Genomic DNA, 16269 nt, shown 5'->3' on the forward strand with positions numbered 1-16269 from the left:
TAATGCTTTCCTCTCCTCAGGTAGGCAGAGCCTTTGTAATTTATTGGTCATCTGTTTGCATAGCTTTTAATTAAGAGTTATAATTTCCTTGAGGAAGAGACTCGGACTGCTTTGTTCTGTACTGCTGCACGACATTCAGAACAGCCACCGACTACATATTTATTGACTGCCTGGCAGGATGAACTCTCCCCAGCACGTGCCAATGTGTTCGTTTCCAGGTTCTCTTCGCTCTTGCTTTCTGCCTTGCCCGCATCTCTCATTCCTCCCTCTCACCTCCTCAAGACTGCTCCGGGAGAACTTGCCTCACAGGAGGAACCACATGACTGAGAACCTGCATTCCGTCAGATACTGATGTGCCTTTTTTCTGATCCTGCCTCCAACCAAACTCAACTGCTTCTCTCTTTAGTACTTTTTAAATAATTTTTAATTTTTTTTATTAACACATAATGTATTATTAGCCCCAGGGGTACAGGCCTGTGAATCACCAGGTTTACACACTTCACAGCACTTGCCATGGCACATTCTCTTTAGTATTTTTAATGTCATTCAGACATATCCAGTAACTTTACAGTCATGTAAAATATTGAAAACTCATTTCCAATCCATGTAAGCCCCTAATATTGTTCACTTTACCCCTTCCCCCACCACTGCTCCCCAATTTTAGGTTTCCCCCAAGGGACTGGCACCTCTCTCTTTTCTGATTTCCAAATTTCCTGCCACTGGAGGAATAAGGAGGGATTGGAAAGAAAAACAAACTTTTTTCTACTGATTGGGTTTGCTCTGCAGGGCTCTGGTTGGTGTCCGCACCACTGCTCATCACTGGCTAGCTATCACCATCACCCAACCTCTGTGTGGCAGGTGATGAGTGATTGCCCTGTGTGTGTGTGTGTGTGTGTGCGCGCGCGTGTGTGCACACTTCAGATGACTTATGGGGACCCCACTGGAGAGTTCTCTGGGATGGAACATCTGACTCTACCCCAGATTGACTCAAGGCTCTCTAAGCTCGACCCCAGGTTCTACTGCTGGGGTGGACAGATTCTGGAGGGCTAAGAGTGAAACCTTCCCAAACGGTTAATTTTAACTCCGGTGAGCTTCTCTTTCTCTTCCTTCCTTCTTGCCCTTTCTCTGGCTATTTCTTTCTGTCAACTGGGGCAGTCAGGGAGTTTCCCAGGATGCAGGAATTAGTCAGGATAGTAGCATTGGTTCAGCCACCTCTTCATAAGTCCTGGAGAATGTCTCTAGCCCCAATATGTTTATAACTCTATGGCATGTGAAGGTTCTTAGTACATTTGTGTCTCTGTTTGGGATCTGAATCTTCTGTTTTACACAGACAACATTCAGTTATTTGCAACTGCCACTAAACTTCATTTTACAAACCCTGAGTGGTTGTTCGCATTTGTGGCTATTATGGAATAAATATTGTGTTAATGTTACTGAACAAATGTTCAGTGAGTAGCTAAAATGGGTCAGTCCAATGCAAAAGTGACATATAAAAGTCCGATCCGTGGCGCCTGGGTGGCTCAGTGGGTTAGGCCCTGCCTTCGGCTCAGAATCCTGGGATCGGGTCCCGTGTCGGGCTCTCTGCTCAGCAGGGGGTCTGCTTCCTCCTCTCTCTCTGCCTGCCTCTCTGCCTACTTGTGATCTCTCTCTGTCAAATAAATAAATAAAATCTTGAGAAAAAAAAAAAAAGTCCGATCCCATTCAGATTCTAATGCAAATGATAAATTATACTGTAACTCCCAATAGAGGAACTTTAAACCTCAAAGTGGAAAATAGTTTGGGGTGTGGAATAGGAACAAAGAAAGGAGAAAAAATGAAGGAGGGACTCCTGGGTGGGCTCATTGGTTAAACCTCTGCCTTCGGCCAAGGTCGTGATCTCGGGTCCTAAGATCGAGTCCCGCATCGGGCTCTCTGCTCAGCAGGGAGCCTGCTTTCTGCCTTCCTTTCTGCCTACTTCTCTGCCTACTTGTGATCTCTGTCTGTCAAATAAATAAATAAATAAATTTTTAAAAAATTTTTTTATTTTTTATAAACATGTATTTTTATCCCCAGGGGTACAGGTCTGTGAATCAGCACTCACCAAAGCACATACCCTCCCCAATGTCCATAACCTCACCCCCCCTTCTTCCAACCCCCCTCCCCCCAATAATCTTTTTTTTTTTTAATGGAGTAAATATAATCCCAGAAGAAGAAAAGGGAGATAAAAAGGCAGAGGAAATACTTCAAAAACGTAGTTGTCTTGACCTTTGATTAAGCCTGTCCAGGAGGAAAAACGAAAAAGCTACAAATTCTATTTTGGGCACCTGTGGTGAATTTACATATGGACTAAATATTATGTAACATAATCTGGTCAATATTAGATTTCTTGAGTGTGCTTCTACTGTGGCTATGTAGAATGTCCTTGGTCTTAGAAAATGCATGCTGAAGCATCAAGAGATAACGTTTCATCGTGTCTACTAAAGGTTCAGGGGAGAGAAATGTCTTCCCAATGGTTCATCTAAAATAAGACGTGTGTTGTGTGCATATGAATGAGGAAGTGGGTATAGAGAAAAAGGTAGAAACCCAGTGTGGCCAAATGTAAACCTTGGGTGAATCTGGGTCCATGGTCTTCTAGGAGACATGGACGTGCTCCTCCAGGCTCTCTCTTCAAGGAGGGAGAGCGGTCAGCAGACAACCTCCAGCTGTCAGCACCTGCAGGGTCTGCCTCTGCTTTGGAGAGCAGCCTCACTAGAGTCCTTTTCCCATGGTGGCCGCATCCAGTGACAGAGAGTGTGAGGCACAAAGGGCCAGTCATGCTGCCAGCACGGGACCTCTAGGAGCATGACCTGAACCAGAGCTCCCCCAGGGTTTCACAGAGGCTTTGTCGGGCCCATCATCATTTGACTTCTCTTCTGCCTGACCCTCCTTCTCAACCCTCCTTCCCTAGGTGTTGATCCCTAATGAACACCTTGAATCCATGATGAAGAAATAAGAAGAACCTTCAAAATGAGATCACTGCATAGTAACAAAGCCTACCATGTTTAGGATTAAAATCTGAATCCCTGACAGCCAGACTAATCTTATCTCCATGCAAATCAGAATCATGTAGATTTCCATTAATATTTATCTCCTTGAATCTGAAGGAAGAGGAGAACCTATGTATTTTGCCCGGTTTTGCTTTCCCCATCCTGAATTGCAACATCAGGTTGATGAGGTGCCTGCTGTCCAGACCAACGGAAGCATCAGCTACACCGTGTGGCAGGCAGAGCAACGCAAGTCTTCGAAGTGACTTACTTCAAAAGCCAAGAACCAGAAATTCAAATAAATTTCAAATAAAAGCTAAAAAGACTAGAATAATCATACAAAATTTTAAACCCAGAAGTTTCTCTTGCTTAAATTACTTTCACACTCCAATTTAAACTCAGAAACATTATGCTGCTGTCACACTTCTTTGTTCTCCTAAAGAAAAAAAAAAATCTGTATATAGCTGACAAAAAATAGGAACCTGTCTGCCAGCAAGTTCTCTATTCATGTCTAACATACTGTAGAGTCTATGCAGAACACATGGTCTTTAAACACCAAAAAGCCTCTTCTTTACTGGCTTAACACTGCAGTATGTTTCTCCAGCATGTTTGCACTACCTACATGTCTTGCATAAGCATGAATTCCTTTGGATGTTTGAGTCGTGCAGTATTTTCACATGCTTTGATGTTGCACATATGAGAATTATCATCTACATTTTAGAACTGCAGTTCCTTGTGCCTTCAGTATTGAATTTAATACTGCTCAACTGCCATGATTTTAAATTTCATCCAACAGAATGTCAATAATGTCTCTAACAGAAGTTTGACATATTTCGTTTTCTCAAATATGGAGTTGGCGTAGCAGCTAAATTAGAAATTTCTGGGTGCATTTTTGAAAACTAATTCAGCGTGAAAATTATTAGTGACTTAGATTTGTGTGTCAAGTATTTTGGTTTTCCTTGTTTTCTTATCCAAAAAGAACTGTTGCTTCAAATCAAATAAACTTCCAAGTGGCAAGATCCATTCTGTTTGTTGGAACTCAAAGTAATCCTCATCCTAATGTGATTTTCTTTATTTCAGATGAGACCCATTGGCCACGATGGCTATCATCCCACTTCTGTCGCTGAGTGGCTGGATTCCATTGAACTAGGTGACTACACCAAAGCCTTTCTGATTAATGGCTACACGTCGATGGACCTGTTGAAAAAAATCTGGGAGGTTGAACTTATTAACGTAAGTTGGTCTTTTAAAGATACCTTACCCATTCAACACTTGGTGAATGAAATTCCCGTTGTTGGCAGGTTGATATTTTCTTTCTTTAAAACTATTTGACATCCATCAGCAATTTATAGATATGCCTTCTGCTTTAAATATACATCTGTCTTGGTCCAGTCAAGCTGCATGCTTACTGTCTTTTAAAGTTTTGATGTGGGGCACGAGGAGGACTCCCAGGGTGTTTCGCGTTATCCAAGAAAACTTCCCAAGCGTTTGGAGGCTTTCCATTGTAGAAAATTTAGTCTGCTCAGGATATGGTCATGATAACAAATAGGCTCCCATCTTGATCTTGTTCGTATTCACTGTTAAAGATTAGAGTCCTCAATTTTAGTTTCCTATCTCTATTATGTTTCCTTGTCTCTATTCCTTGGCCTGCATATATAAACCCCCATCTCGAAGACACTGCTTTTGTTCTTATTAATAATAATAGCTGCTGTAATATCAAAATTTTACTATCCAGAGCTTGTATCTAACCTTAAGTTGTCTCTGTTGTATTTCTATACTTGGCATAGATTTTCCATGAAAACTGGCCAACATATGTTACTGTGGGTTCAAGCCCAAAGAGATCAACTAGATCTGTATAAATGGTCTTAATACTGATATTTATTTGATTTTGACTATTTGTTGACATCCAATGGCATCAAGGAATGAAAGAATGAAAAAGTAACATATAATCATCATGCCTTCACATTATCTTTGACATCCTGAACATTTCTTCTCCAAAATGAGTGAAAAATCCCTTAATCTTTTAGATAATTTATTAGATTTGAATTTTATATTCTAAAACTTTAAGAAACACTCGTAACCTGAAAGATAAGGCAAATAAATTTCTGCCTGTTCGAAAGAGATTCGTTCTACTCTTTATGCCACTTTCTCTCCACAAGTCCAGTCACTGCCTATTGCATGCCATTAATTATTTTAAATTATTGTTATTAGTAGTAACTAATTATTCTCTGCTTTTAAAAGTCTGTCTTAAAAATAATATCTTTTCCAGAACATCTCATAAAAACTGTCCTTTGATCTAAAAATCACAGTAAATGGACAAACTCTTGGCTCCTTCTTCTAATTTGCCATCAGTTACTCTTTGCTTTCTGTCCTTACTCCCTCACAAAAGCTATCATTATTTCTGCAGAAACACACTGTCTGACTGAAAGCCTCTGATTAACTTGTTCTTAGCCTGTGTGGCAACACAGTGGAACTCATGGAGTGTGTGTTGTATTCTGGTTGCATGCAGGAGATTTCAGTTCTCCACCAAGAATCCAGGACTCATCTGATGGCTACGGTTAGCCATATGTTAAAGAGGGACCTTCCATAGATCAAGCAAACTTGTTTCCAATTAGGTGACATTCTAGTCAATTGTAACAACTTGACAAATATCTCTGCATAACGTCTTCCAAATAATCTTGTTCCCCACTGAAGAACAAATACTTAGCACATGAGTCACTCGCTTAATGGGCATTAGCAGTAATCCCTCACTGAGAAGAAGGGATTCCAATAGAAGTCTACTATAAAATGTTTTCTTTGAAGCAAGGATCATTGAAGCAGGCATAGAGGTCTCTCAAAATCCAAATGCTGGGGCTAACGTTTAAGGCATGAGCTGGGACCCACACTTTTTTCAGCACTAGGGGGACTAGCAGCCTAGAGATCCCTGTTCAGTCACTGTGTCCCTTGTGGATTATTGCAATGACTGTAAGTCAGTGAGACTCTGAGGCCCCAGGCTTACTGCCAGAGCTCAGGGACCATCCACCACCACCTACAGGCCAATCAACCTGGAGTTGGGACAGAAGAATAGCCGTTTTCATGCCTACAAACTCTTTACATATTTTCCCTTTAGCTGCAGGTGCTGTAGTAAAATCTGTCTTCATTCCTGTGAGAAGCAGCTGTCACAAGCATTGTTATCAGGACTAGAAAAGACAGTCACTGCATCTTAGGTCTTGAGGCCAATTCCTCTGGCCTGGAGTACATCTGCATCTGCTATCAACCCAGTATATTTTCCTTAAGCTGATAGTACTTAAAGTTTGTGACATCTTTATGGTCAAGTTCACACTCTTGAGGAGGCTTTGCGAGTCATTTAATTCCATAGATAGATTTATTATAAACAAAAATGGATCTGTACTTTTAGACTTGGAAATCAGAGAACAAAGTTTTTATGCTCCCCAAAACTGCTACGAGGGTGAGGCATTTGATGATTCTGGGTTCTTGGGTTTTAAAATGAAAGAAAGGCACAAATGTGTGCCTTCTGGCTTACAAAGCTTTAGACTAGTCTCAAATTCAAGGGTTTAATTTATCCCAACTAATGAGGGAAGATGTCCAAATATAAAATATTCTCATATATAATCCATGGGCCCAGTAATTCTATATTAAGTACCCATAATTTGTTGTTTCCTAGCCTGAAGGGAATGTGCAGTCACTTTGATTTAAAGCAAAGCTTTTTAGAGAAATTCATATCCTAACTCTTCGTAATGAGTGGCTCATTTTAAGAAAGCCATTTGGCTTCAATAACTGTTGTTCTATGTAAAGAGAAAAGTGCAAGGTAAGGGGCTGTCTTTGGTACCGGGGGCTCCTGGTGGAGGGGAGGAGAAAAGAGGGCGAGGAGACTGGCTGCTGCTGTCATTATAAATATGTTTAGCATCATTAAATAGTATTGATTAAACCGCCAATGTCACAGGGTATTTTGCTTGATATTTGAAAATAGTGCGACAGTCTCAGTGAGCATAAGTTTATTCAAAGTATTTTCATAAAGAGATGAAAACTATACAAAATTCTGATTTGAAAAGTACAAATGCACCAGAAGTTATAAAAAGACCCCAAAGTCCTTTTTTTTTTTTTTGTGGAGTGCATTATTACCATAACCTAATGAAAATATGAAGGTTTTGGTCATAAATCTACCCAAAGTATAGGGATGAGGGAGATTAATAGAAATCTCATTTCTTAATATCAGTATTCTCAGCCGTGGAAATCAAGCAGAAAGAAACTTTTAAGAAATAGGTTTTACAGGCCCATATGTGTTTAGACTTAGAGAATTTAGATGCCAATAATTATTCCTTTTATTCCCTAATCTATGCTTCATACACAGAAGCTCTTTTATTAACAGCTTTGTTTTGCCTGTGTCTGCTACTATCATTAATAACATCATTAATACTACTCTTACTTTTGTATTGATATTTTAGTGTTATATGAATATATTGAGAGAGACTGTCAGGCCAGTTGTTCCCGGTGCAGATGCTAGCTGGATAAACCTCTCGCTTGAATTATAGTCCTCTCCAAGGCTTGTTAAGAGAGCTAAACACTAGTGAACAGTACATTAGTACATGAATTTTCTTTACTCAGAAAGTTACTCAGGCCTTGTACAAGGTATTACCAAGTTTACACAGCAGTTCCTACTGCTATTGATAACCTCATCAAAAAAGTATGACAATTAATAACTATTATTAATATGTAATTATTTATTTTAGCACTGAGTACCTACCAAGAGGATTTTGGTTAGATGGGATAAATGTGAACACTGTCCAGTTTATTAATGTGTGAATCTTAGTCTAGAGCAAGTCACAAATTCCTTCCTATTGGCTTTCACCAATGCTTATGATACCCTACAATATGGATAATGATAAAATGCCCATCAAGGTGCGCCTGGATGGTGCAGTCAGTTAAGCAGCTGACTTGGTTTCAGCTCAGGCTGTGATCTCAGAGTCGTGAGATCTAGCCCCAGGTACGGCTCCAGGCTCAAGGAGGAATCTGTTTAAGACTCTCTGCTTCTTCCTCTTGCCCCTCCCCACCACCCCCGCCCCCACTCTCTCTCTCTTTTTCTAAAATAAATAAATCTTAAAAAAGAAAAGTAGCCACCAAAAGAACAAAATTAAAATCAGCTTTAGTGCATCCTTAATTCTCTGTTCGTAAGTACAAGAATAGCTTTAAAAATCTAACTACAGTGGTTAGTTGTGTTTTAAATACCTTCGGGTAGAAACAAAATAATTAAGGTAGCAATACTCATATGTGTCCCAAGAAAATCATTTGACTCATATTTGCAGCAGCAAATTGATTAGAAGATCATTTACTTCTTGTCTAATAGCTGCTGAAACTATACTTAACATTCCTCTTTCATTTAGGACTGTCAGAATCTTCTGGTTTTTAGTTTTTCGATTTTTGTTTTCATTTTGCTTTGTCTTGTTTTGTTCTTTTGCAGTGTTGTTGATTTAATTACTACCTTTCCAGAGAAATTTGTGATAATCTAATCACTTGGAGATGTACTAAGAATCTTTCAAACTTAACATTCTAATTTTGTGTTAAATCTCTGTGTGACTTTATTTGCTTTAAATGCTATAGAAATACAGTATCAGTATCAAGTTTAGACTCATTACATGCTTTGATGTTTTTCATTTCATGATCAGCATTATAAACTCTCACTCCTTCCTACCACACCCTCCCTGCCTGTAACTGCAATTAAATTTACTCCCTAAAAGTTTTGCATCGTGCATGTAAGTACGTGTGTACGTGTCTGGGTACACATATCAGTTAAAGGCAAATAGTAACTCATACTCCCAAGCAAGAAGAATAACCAGCAAATTCACAAATTGCAGGGAACGTAAGGGGAGGGCAAATGTTATAATTCCATTTCCAAACCAATTATTTTAACTAAAAGGTTATGCCTTCACTATAGGACATTAATAAACGAGAAAAACATTCATATTTCCACATCAGGGAGGCTACATCGTTCAACACTTCAAATGTTAACAACTTTAATGAAATCCAAAGGCTTTAACTAAATAACTGGATATGAGTATTCAAGTGTAGAACAAACTATAAATTCTCCGTGGATGTAAGAATTCTACTTCCAACCGCATACAGTACACCCAGCTCCTCACGAGACTTCGGGACTGCCAGGCACAACTTCTGAGCTTCAGACTCGTGCAGATCTGTATCAGCCAAAGCTCCCGGACTCCATCCCCCTCACTCACTGCATCTGAACTGCAAGCTCTTGCAGCAATTCTCTGGAAGCTTCCCTCACGTGGCTAAGTTGGGGGAAAAGCACCCTTTTCCCTTCCTTACATGAGAGGAGCAGTCATCCCCAAACACATACTCACTTTCCAGTGATTTTTAGCCCTTTCCTATCTGGCCTAGGGAGTGGTAATGGGCTAACACTGGTACTCTTGGCTCGGCTGTCTTTCCCCATATTTTGCATATCCGCAACTATCAGGCTGCTCTGGACTTCAGAGCCTTGACCTACACTGAAATCAGATCACACTACCTAGAATACACTGAAACATGAGAATTTCACTGGAAGCAATACAGCTTTTCTTTTGTATCCAAGGAAAATTTACATATTTGTGGTGCCTAAGGGTCAATATGATGGAATAGGCATTATTGAAGTGTTGATGCTAGAATTAGTACACACACACACACACACACATACACTCGCACTCACACTCATACCGAAACGAAACAAGGTATTTGGGCCTGAAGAGAACACTCAGCAAAAATGAATTTCATGAAGAATTAAAACCCTCTGATTATAGCCATCTATGAAGCACCTCTGTACAAAAAGGAAAATCGTGTTCTATCTAGAAATATCTGCCTTGAAAAAGTTTATCTAAGTGGACAACTGCTGTTTGTTTCCTTCCCCACCCCCACCAGATGTCATTCAATCTTCCCCTGATTAAAAATCAAAGCATTTGGGCGCCTGGGTGGCTCAGTGGGTTAAGCCGCTGCCTTCGGCTCAGGTCATGATCTCAGGGTCCTGGGATCGAGTCCCGCATCAGGCTCTCTGCTCAGCAGGGAGCCTGCTTCCCCCTCTCTCTCTCTTTCTCTCTCTGCCTGCCTCTCCATCTACTTGTGATTTCTCTCTGTCAAATAAATAAATAAAATCTTTAAAAAAAAAATCAAAGCATTCTTAATTTCCTCTGAAGAAGCCTCCTGTAATCTTCCATGCCTGCCCATAGGACCCGAGCCAAGCTCAGCCTCCCAGCCTTCTCCCCCACCCTCATGGGCTGCACAGGAATCTTCATTCGGATCATCCTTAATTCTTCATAACTGGAGGGTCCAGTGGAAAACAAAACTAGGGGACCCTTTATTTAAAAATTATTGAAAGATTTTTTAAAAGTGCCAGCAGCGCATTAAGCTGAGCACAGAGTCCTTCAAAGGGCAGTTCCTTGTGTAACCTCATAGGTCACACAACCCGCGAAGCCCTCCCGGCTCGTCATTCCTTTGTGTGGAACTCTATTTCCATCTGCCATCATTCTCCTGTATGAGCTCTTCCTTTAACATTTCTTATGGTGTGAGCCGCTGGTAGAAGGGACTTTATTTTCCAAAGCTGTTTTTGCTGAGTATAGAATTCTAGTGTAACCGCACTTCAGAGATGGGGATCCGCCATCCTCTCCTGCATTATTTCTGAGGCAACATCTGCTGTTATCCTTTCTTTTTTTGGTTTTGTTGTTGTTGCTCTTCCTCTGTATGTAACTCGTCTTTTTAGTTTTTTTTCCTTTGCACGTAAGAGTGTTCTTTTTATTACTGGTTTTGAGCAATTTGATTATGATGAATCTTGATGACATTTTCCTCATATTTCTTGTGTATAAATGATTTTTGAGCTTCTTAGATATGAGGTCTGTACTTTTCATTAACTTTGGAAAAGTTTTGGTCATTCTCTTCTTATTTTTTTGGTTTCCCTTTAAATTCTTTTTTTTTTAATATTTTATTTATTTATTTGACAGAGATCACAAGTAGGCAGAGAGGCAGGCAGAGAGGAGGAAGCAGGCTCCCCGATCCCAGGACCCTGGGATCATGACCCAAGCCGAAGGCAGAGGCCTTAACCCACTGAGCCACCCAGGTGCCCCCCCCCTTTAAATTCTTATGTTTCTTCTTTTTCCCTCAACTTTCCAAAATTTTTCTGTGGACATACAAAAATCCATATAAATCATAAGTGTAGTTATTGCTTAATGAATTTTCACCAAAAACTTACACACCTGTAACTAGCACCCAGAACAAGAAATGGAAAATCACCAGCACCAAAAGGCACCCTCCAATCACGAGTGTCTTTAACAGCAGAGTTCAGTGCGCTTGTTTTCGGACAGTTTGTTCTCACATGGAGCTTCTTTCATCTGCATCACACTGCAGGTAGTTTTAGGACGGTGCCTTTGCTCTCATTGTTGTGTGACATCCTAAACTTGTTTTTATGTCTTCATTGACAAATAATTCACAAATCATACAATTTGCTCATTTTAATATATTCCAGCTATGCAATCATCACCACCATCATTTTTATTGTAATCAAAAACACATAGGGCGCCTGGGTGGCTCAGTGGGTTAAGCCGCTGCCTTTGGCTCGGGTCATGATCTCAGGGTCTTGGGATCGAGTCCCATATCGGGCTCTCTGCTCGGCAGGGAGCCTGCTTCCTCCTCTCTCTCTGCCTGTCTCTCTGCCTGCTTGTGATCTCTGTCTGTCAAATAAATAAATAAAATCTTTAAAAAAAAAAAAACACATAAAATTTGCCACATTAAGCCCTTTTAAGCATAAGTACAGTGGTATTTACGCACATTGTTGTGCAGCAGATCTCTAGAGCTTTTCATCTTGCAAAACTGAACCTATGTCCATTGAATAATACCCCTATTTCCCATCTCCCCACTCCTTGCAACCACCATTCTTTTTCTAAGAATTTGGTTGCTGCTCTGGATGCCTCACATGTGTGGGATCATGCAATATTTGTCTTTTTATGACTAGATTATTTCCCTTAGCATAATGTCATCAAAGTTCATCCATGTTAGAGTATATGACAGGATTTCCTTCTTTTTAAGGCTGGATAATATCACATTCTCTTTATCCATTCATCTGTTGAGAGACATTTAGGTTGCTTCCACCTTTTGAATTTTTTGATTATGGACAACACCCCTGTAGACATCAGTGTGCAAATATCTCCTCGAGATCCTGTTTTCAGTTCTTTTGGATATATACCTAGAAGTTGGATTACGGGGTCAAATGGTAATCCTATTGTTCAATTTTTGTAGAACATCCACACAATTTTCGATAGTGGCTGATCCATGGACGTTTCTCAAAATATTATCTGCTGCGCCGTGTTCTCTCTCCTCCGTTTTGGAAATTCCAATCATGTATATTACGCTATTTGAAGTTGGGCCACAGCTCCTCAATGCTCTGTTCATTCAGTATCTTTCTCTCTGTGATTCATTTGGATGGTCCCTATTGTATGACTTCACGTTCTCTAATCTTTTCTTCTTGTACTATCTAATCTGCTATTATTAACACCCAGTATATATTTTTTATCTCAGTGATTATAGTTCTAATCTTCAGAAGTTAGACATGAGTCTTTTTTATATTTTTTCATATCTCTACTTAACATGCTCAATCTTTCTTCTCACTTATTGAACATATGGAGTGTGGTTATAATAACTGTTTTAATGCCCTCGTCTTCTAATTTCAATATCTGTGTCAGTTTTGGATTGGTTTCAGCTGATTGATTTTTCTCCTCATTGGTCTTGGCATGCCTGGTAATTTTTATTGCATGCCAGACATTATTAATTTTACTTTTTTGGGTGCTGGATATTTTTGTATTCCTGTAGATATTCTTGAGCTTTGTTCTGGAAAATAGAAAAGTTCCTTGGATATACTCTGATCCTTTCAGGTCTTGCTTGGAAGATTGCTTTGAAGATTGTCAAGCAAGCCCAGAGCATCATTTAATCTATGGCTAATACTTCTACTACTGAGGCAAGGTGCCTCTGAGTATTCTTTTTTTTTTTTTTTTTAAGATTTTATTTATTTTATTTGACAGTATTTTATAGAGATCACAAGTAGGCAGAGAGGCAGGTAGAGAGAGAGGGAGGAGGAAGCAGAGGCTTCCTGCCGAGCAGAGAGCCCGACGCGGGGCTTGATCCCAGGACCCCGGGATCATGACCTGAGCCGAAGGCAGAGGCTTTAACCCACTGAGCCACCCAGGAGCCCCGCCTCTGAGTATTCTATCAATGCCCTGTGAGTTTCTAGATTTCCCAGTCTGAATAGTGCAAACTCTTATCAACCCCATTTGAACTCTATATCCTATTCCCACTAATCTTTTTAGGTAGTTTTGTTGTTGTTGTTGTTGTTGTTGTTGTTGTTGTTGTTGTTGTTTTTAATCTGGCCTCAAAAGGTTTCCTCATATGCATGTGCTGATCAGTACTCTATCCTCTCTACTATTCTGCCCAGAACACTGCAGGCCCGTCAGTCTCTTTAGACCCTCATTTCCATCCTCTCAATTCAAAGAGTCTTCCAGGTTCCCTGGATTCCACTTCCTGCACCATGGCCTGGGAATTCCCTTACGGGGGTCAACTGGGACAACTATAGGTCTCTGTCTGTTTCTCTTCTCTCAGGGATCAATGTCCTTCATTGCTTCATTCCAACCTCTTAAAAATCAGTATTTCATATATTGTGTCAGGATTTTTAGTTGTTTCAGGTGAAAGCAAGGTGGGGATAAAGCCAATCCCTGTTCATCCATCTTGGCCGGAAGCCCAAACCCATGCTACATTTGGTAATCCCTACAGGCTACAGCCCTCAGCTAAACAATTGAATCAAAATCTTTGGTGATGGCATCTGGGCACCAGGAGTTTTTAAAAGCTCCCCAGGTGATTTTAATGTGCTGCCTGGGTTGAAAACTCCTTCTGTAATCAGTGGGGAGCCATTTAAAGGATTTTAATCAAGAAAATAACATGATCAGAAGAGTAGGTAGCCAACACACTCAAGAAGCAATAGCTGACTAGGAGGCAAGGAGCTGACTCAGCCAATTCTGATGTGCAGCTCTCTGGAGCCACAAATGCATTAGGCATGACAACAGGAAAACCCGTGCGTCTCCGTAGAGCCTGTGAATGTCCCTCAATTGAAAGTACATACATACAGAGTCCAGTTTTCATTGTTAGAGGCCTACATATCAAGAATGGGTAAATTATAGCCAGTGCTCAAAGAAGGTTGGGACAAATACAATACACTTCAGAAATGCTTTTCAATAGTGACTAAGACTTCTCAGTTTGATCCTTACAAGGCTAAGTCCTGGTTATGTTAAAAAAAAAAAAAAATGTACTTACGGTTTATAAAGTAAAGGCAGGACACATGGTATGTGTCAGGGTTTCAAGGGCATCCGCTCTTCTTTCATCTGTACATTGAAATCAGGTCACTCAACTTGGAGTCCTGTATCTGCCACTCGGTATGGGACCTTCCCTCACTTACCCCCTCTGGGCCTCAGTCTCTCGTTGGTAAACAGGAGATAACAGTATCCACCCCACCGGCTTTATAGGTTTTCTGTGAGACTCAAAATCACATGAGAGCTTTTCATTATCCAGCCCTTTTTCATCCTTCCCTATATTCCTGTTCTTTTGCCTCTCTTTCTTTCTCTCTTCCCCAGCTCTGTCTCCCAGAGTTAGGCTCGGAGCTGGCCAGCTCCCCTGGAGCCTGCTCTCACAGCTTAGGTGCCATTGGCTTCTCACTCTCAGCACTCACCTGCTGGGACCTAGAAAGCCCCGTTCGACGTGCCAAGTCTGGTCTCTAGGAATTCACTGCTCAGCCTCTCTCTTTTGCCCCCTTCCCAACTCCAACCCCTCTCTGCTGCACTGGCCTCTTAACCTTCCCCCACCAAGACCCCCAGCGGGTATCATCTTTCCCTACCAGCCCTGCCCAAACCCTCACTGTTTAGTGCTCCTCTAAATCTGCACTCCTGGAGTGGGCGAATGTCGGGTGGAATGACTCTCTCGGCTCCTGTAGCAACATTCAGGATAAAGCTGCTGAGGATCTCCCCCTTTTTCTCCCTGACAACACTTAGGTCCAGAATTGCTAGTTTCTTTTGTTTTTTTTTTTTCCCTCAACCACATAGCATAAACCCTTGACTCAGCCACGCTACTCTTCTTTATTCTTGAAACAGAACACCTTAGGCCAGAGCAGGGGTGTAGCTCAGAGGTTAGGGATGTACTCATTCTCAATTTATTATCTTTAATCTTAAAACCTTAAAACCTGTTGCAAAGTTTCAGCTTGATGATCCATAAGCGTGGGAACTTCTGACTGCTTTTTGAACTAGTTGATATTTTCTCTACATTGAAATTGCTTCTTTTAAATATACAGTGTTATTAATTATAATGAAGTCACTTAACTTTTTTATTCTGCGTTTTGCTCAGGTTTCTAACAGCTTTGAAGACTTTTGTTTCTTTAAGAAATCTATGGAGATATTTAGGGCAGAGCCTGTTGCTAAGGAGATTCGTGTATGCTTCAGTTAAATAGATAAATACAGTAAATTGGCTCTGTGCTTCTAGGAGCTTTGAGAGGGGAAAAATTCTAATGGATTATTCCTATAGTGCAGAAAATAAAAAGGACAAAATTCTCCATAAAATGCAAATAAACTTTTCATGCTATCCTGATGGAGAAATGCTTTGGGTCTTCCATGGGAGATCTGAGCTCCTATTGAAAAGATAAATCTCTGTCTTAGAGGAAATGGAAGCCAAAGAGGTATTTTTGTTAAAAGAAAATTATTAGGAATTTTGAAACCTGACATATGAGCTATGATGGAGGAGATGACAATAAATAAAGACTCAGAGTAAATCATAAAGATTAACATTTTTACTGAAGTAAGTATGCAAGATTAGTGCTAGAATCAGCCCACTATGAAAATAATTCAAAAAGCTGGAAAGGAGAGATATTAGGTAGGTGATTTTTGTAGCTTGGGATTTATATCTGCTTTAAAGATGTTTAAGATTGATTTAGAGTTTAAGTCTAGCTATTTTGCTAAAGAGATATATTATGTTAAGTTGAATATCTGTGGTCTCAAATTATTTTTGAACTCAAGCAAAAAGCTATTACCTTGAACCTTCGGAAAGCATGTAAAACTGTACAAACCTTATGCCTGTCACCCTGCCGCCACCTGGTGGCTGCATACCTGAAGTACATTTACAGAAACTAATTGCAAATTCAGTGCTAGTTTTATATCAATCCCTGTTTATAATATTAAATAATAAAACACGAAACAGGAGAATTTTA

The 16269-nt window shown here is 40.2% G+C and overlaps 1 protein-coding gene across 13 annotated transcripts in view; it reads left to right on the forward strand.

The window, feature by feature from the left end:
* ANKS1B (ankyrin repeat and sterile alpha motif domain containing 1B) overlaps positions 1 to 16269 on the forward strand; it is a 1094885-nt gene that overhangs the window by 805061 nt on the left and 273555 nt on the right. For all 13 annotated transcript variants that reach the window (XM_059402276.1, XM_059402278.1, XM_059402277.1 and 10 more), the window contains one exon: positions 4083 to 4235. In XM_059402276.1, coding sequence (XP_059258259.1) covers positions 4083 to 4235 — 153 coding nt within the window. The remainder of the gene's footprint in view (positions 1 to 4082; positions 4236 to 16269) is intronic.

The sequence above is a fragment of the Mustela nigripes genome, chromosome 6 (assembly GCF_022355385.1).
Source record: "Mustela nigripes isolate SB6536 chromosome 6, MUSNIG.SB6536, whole genome shotgun sequence".
Lineage (NCBI taxonomy): Eukaryota > Metazoa > Chordata > Mammalia > Carnivora > Mustelidae > Mustela > Mustela nigripes.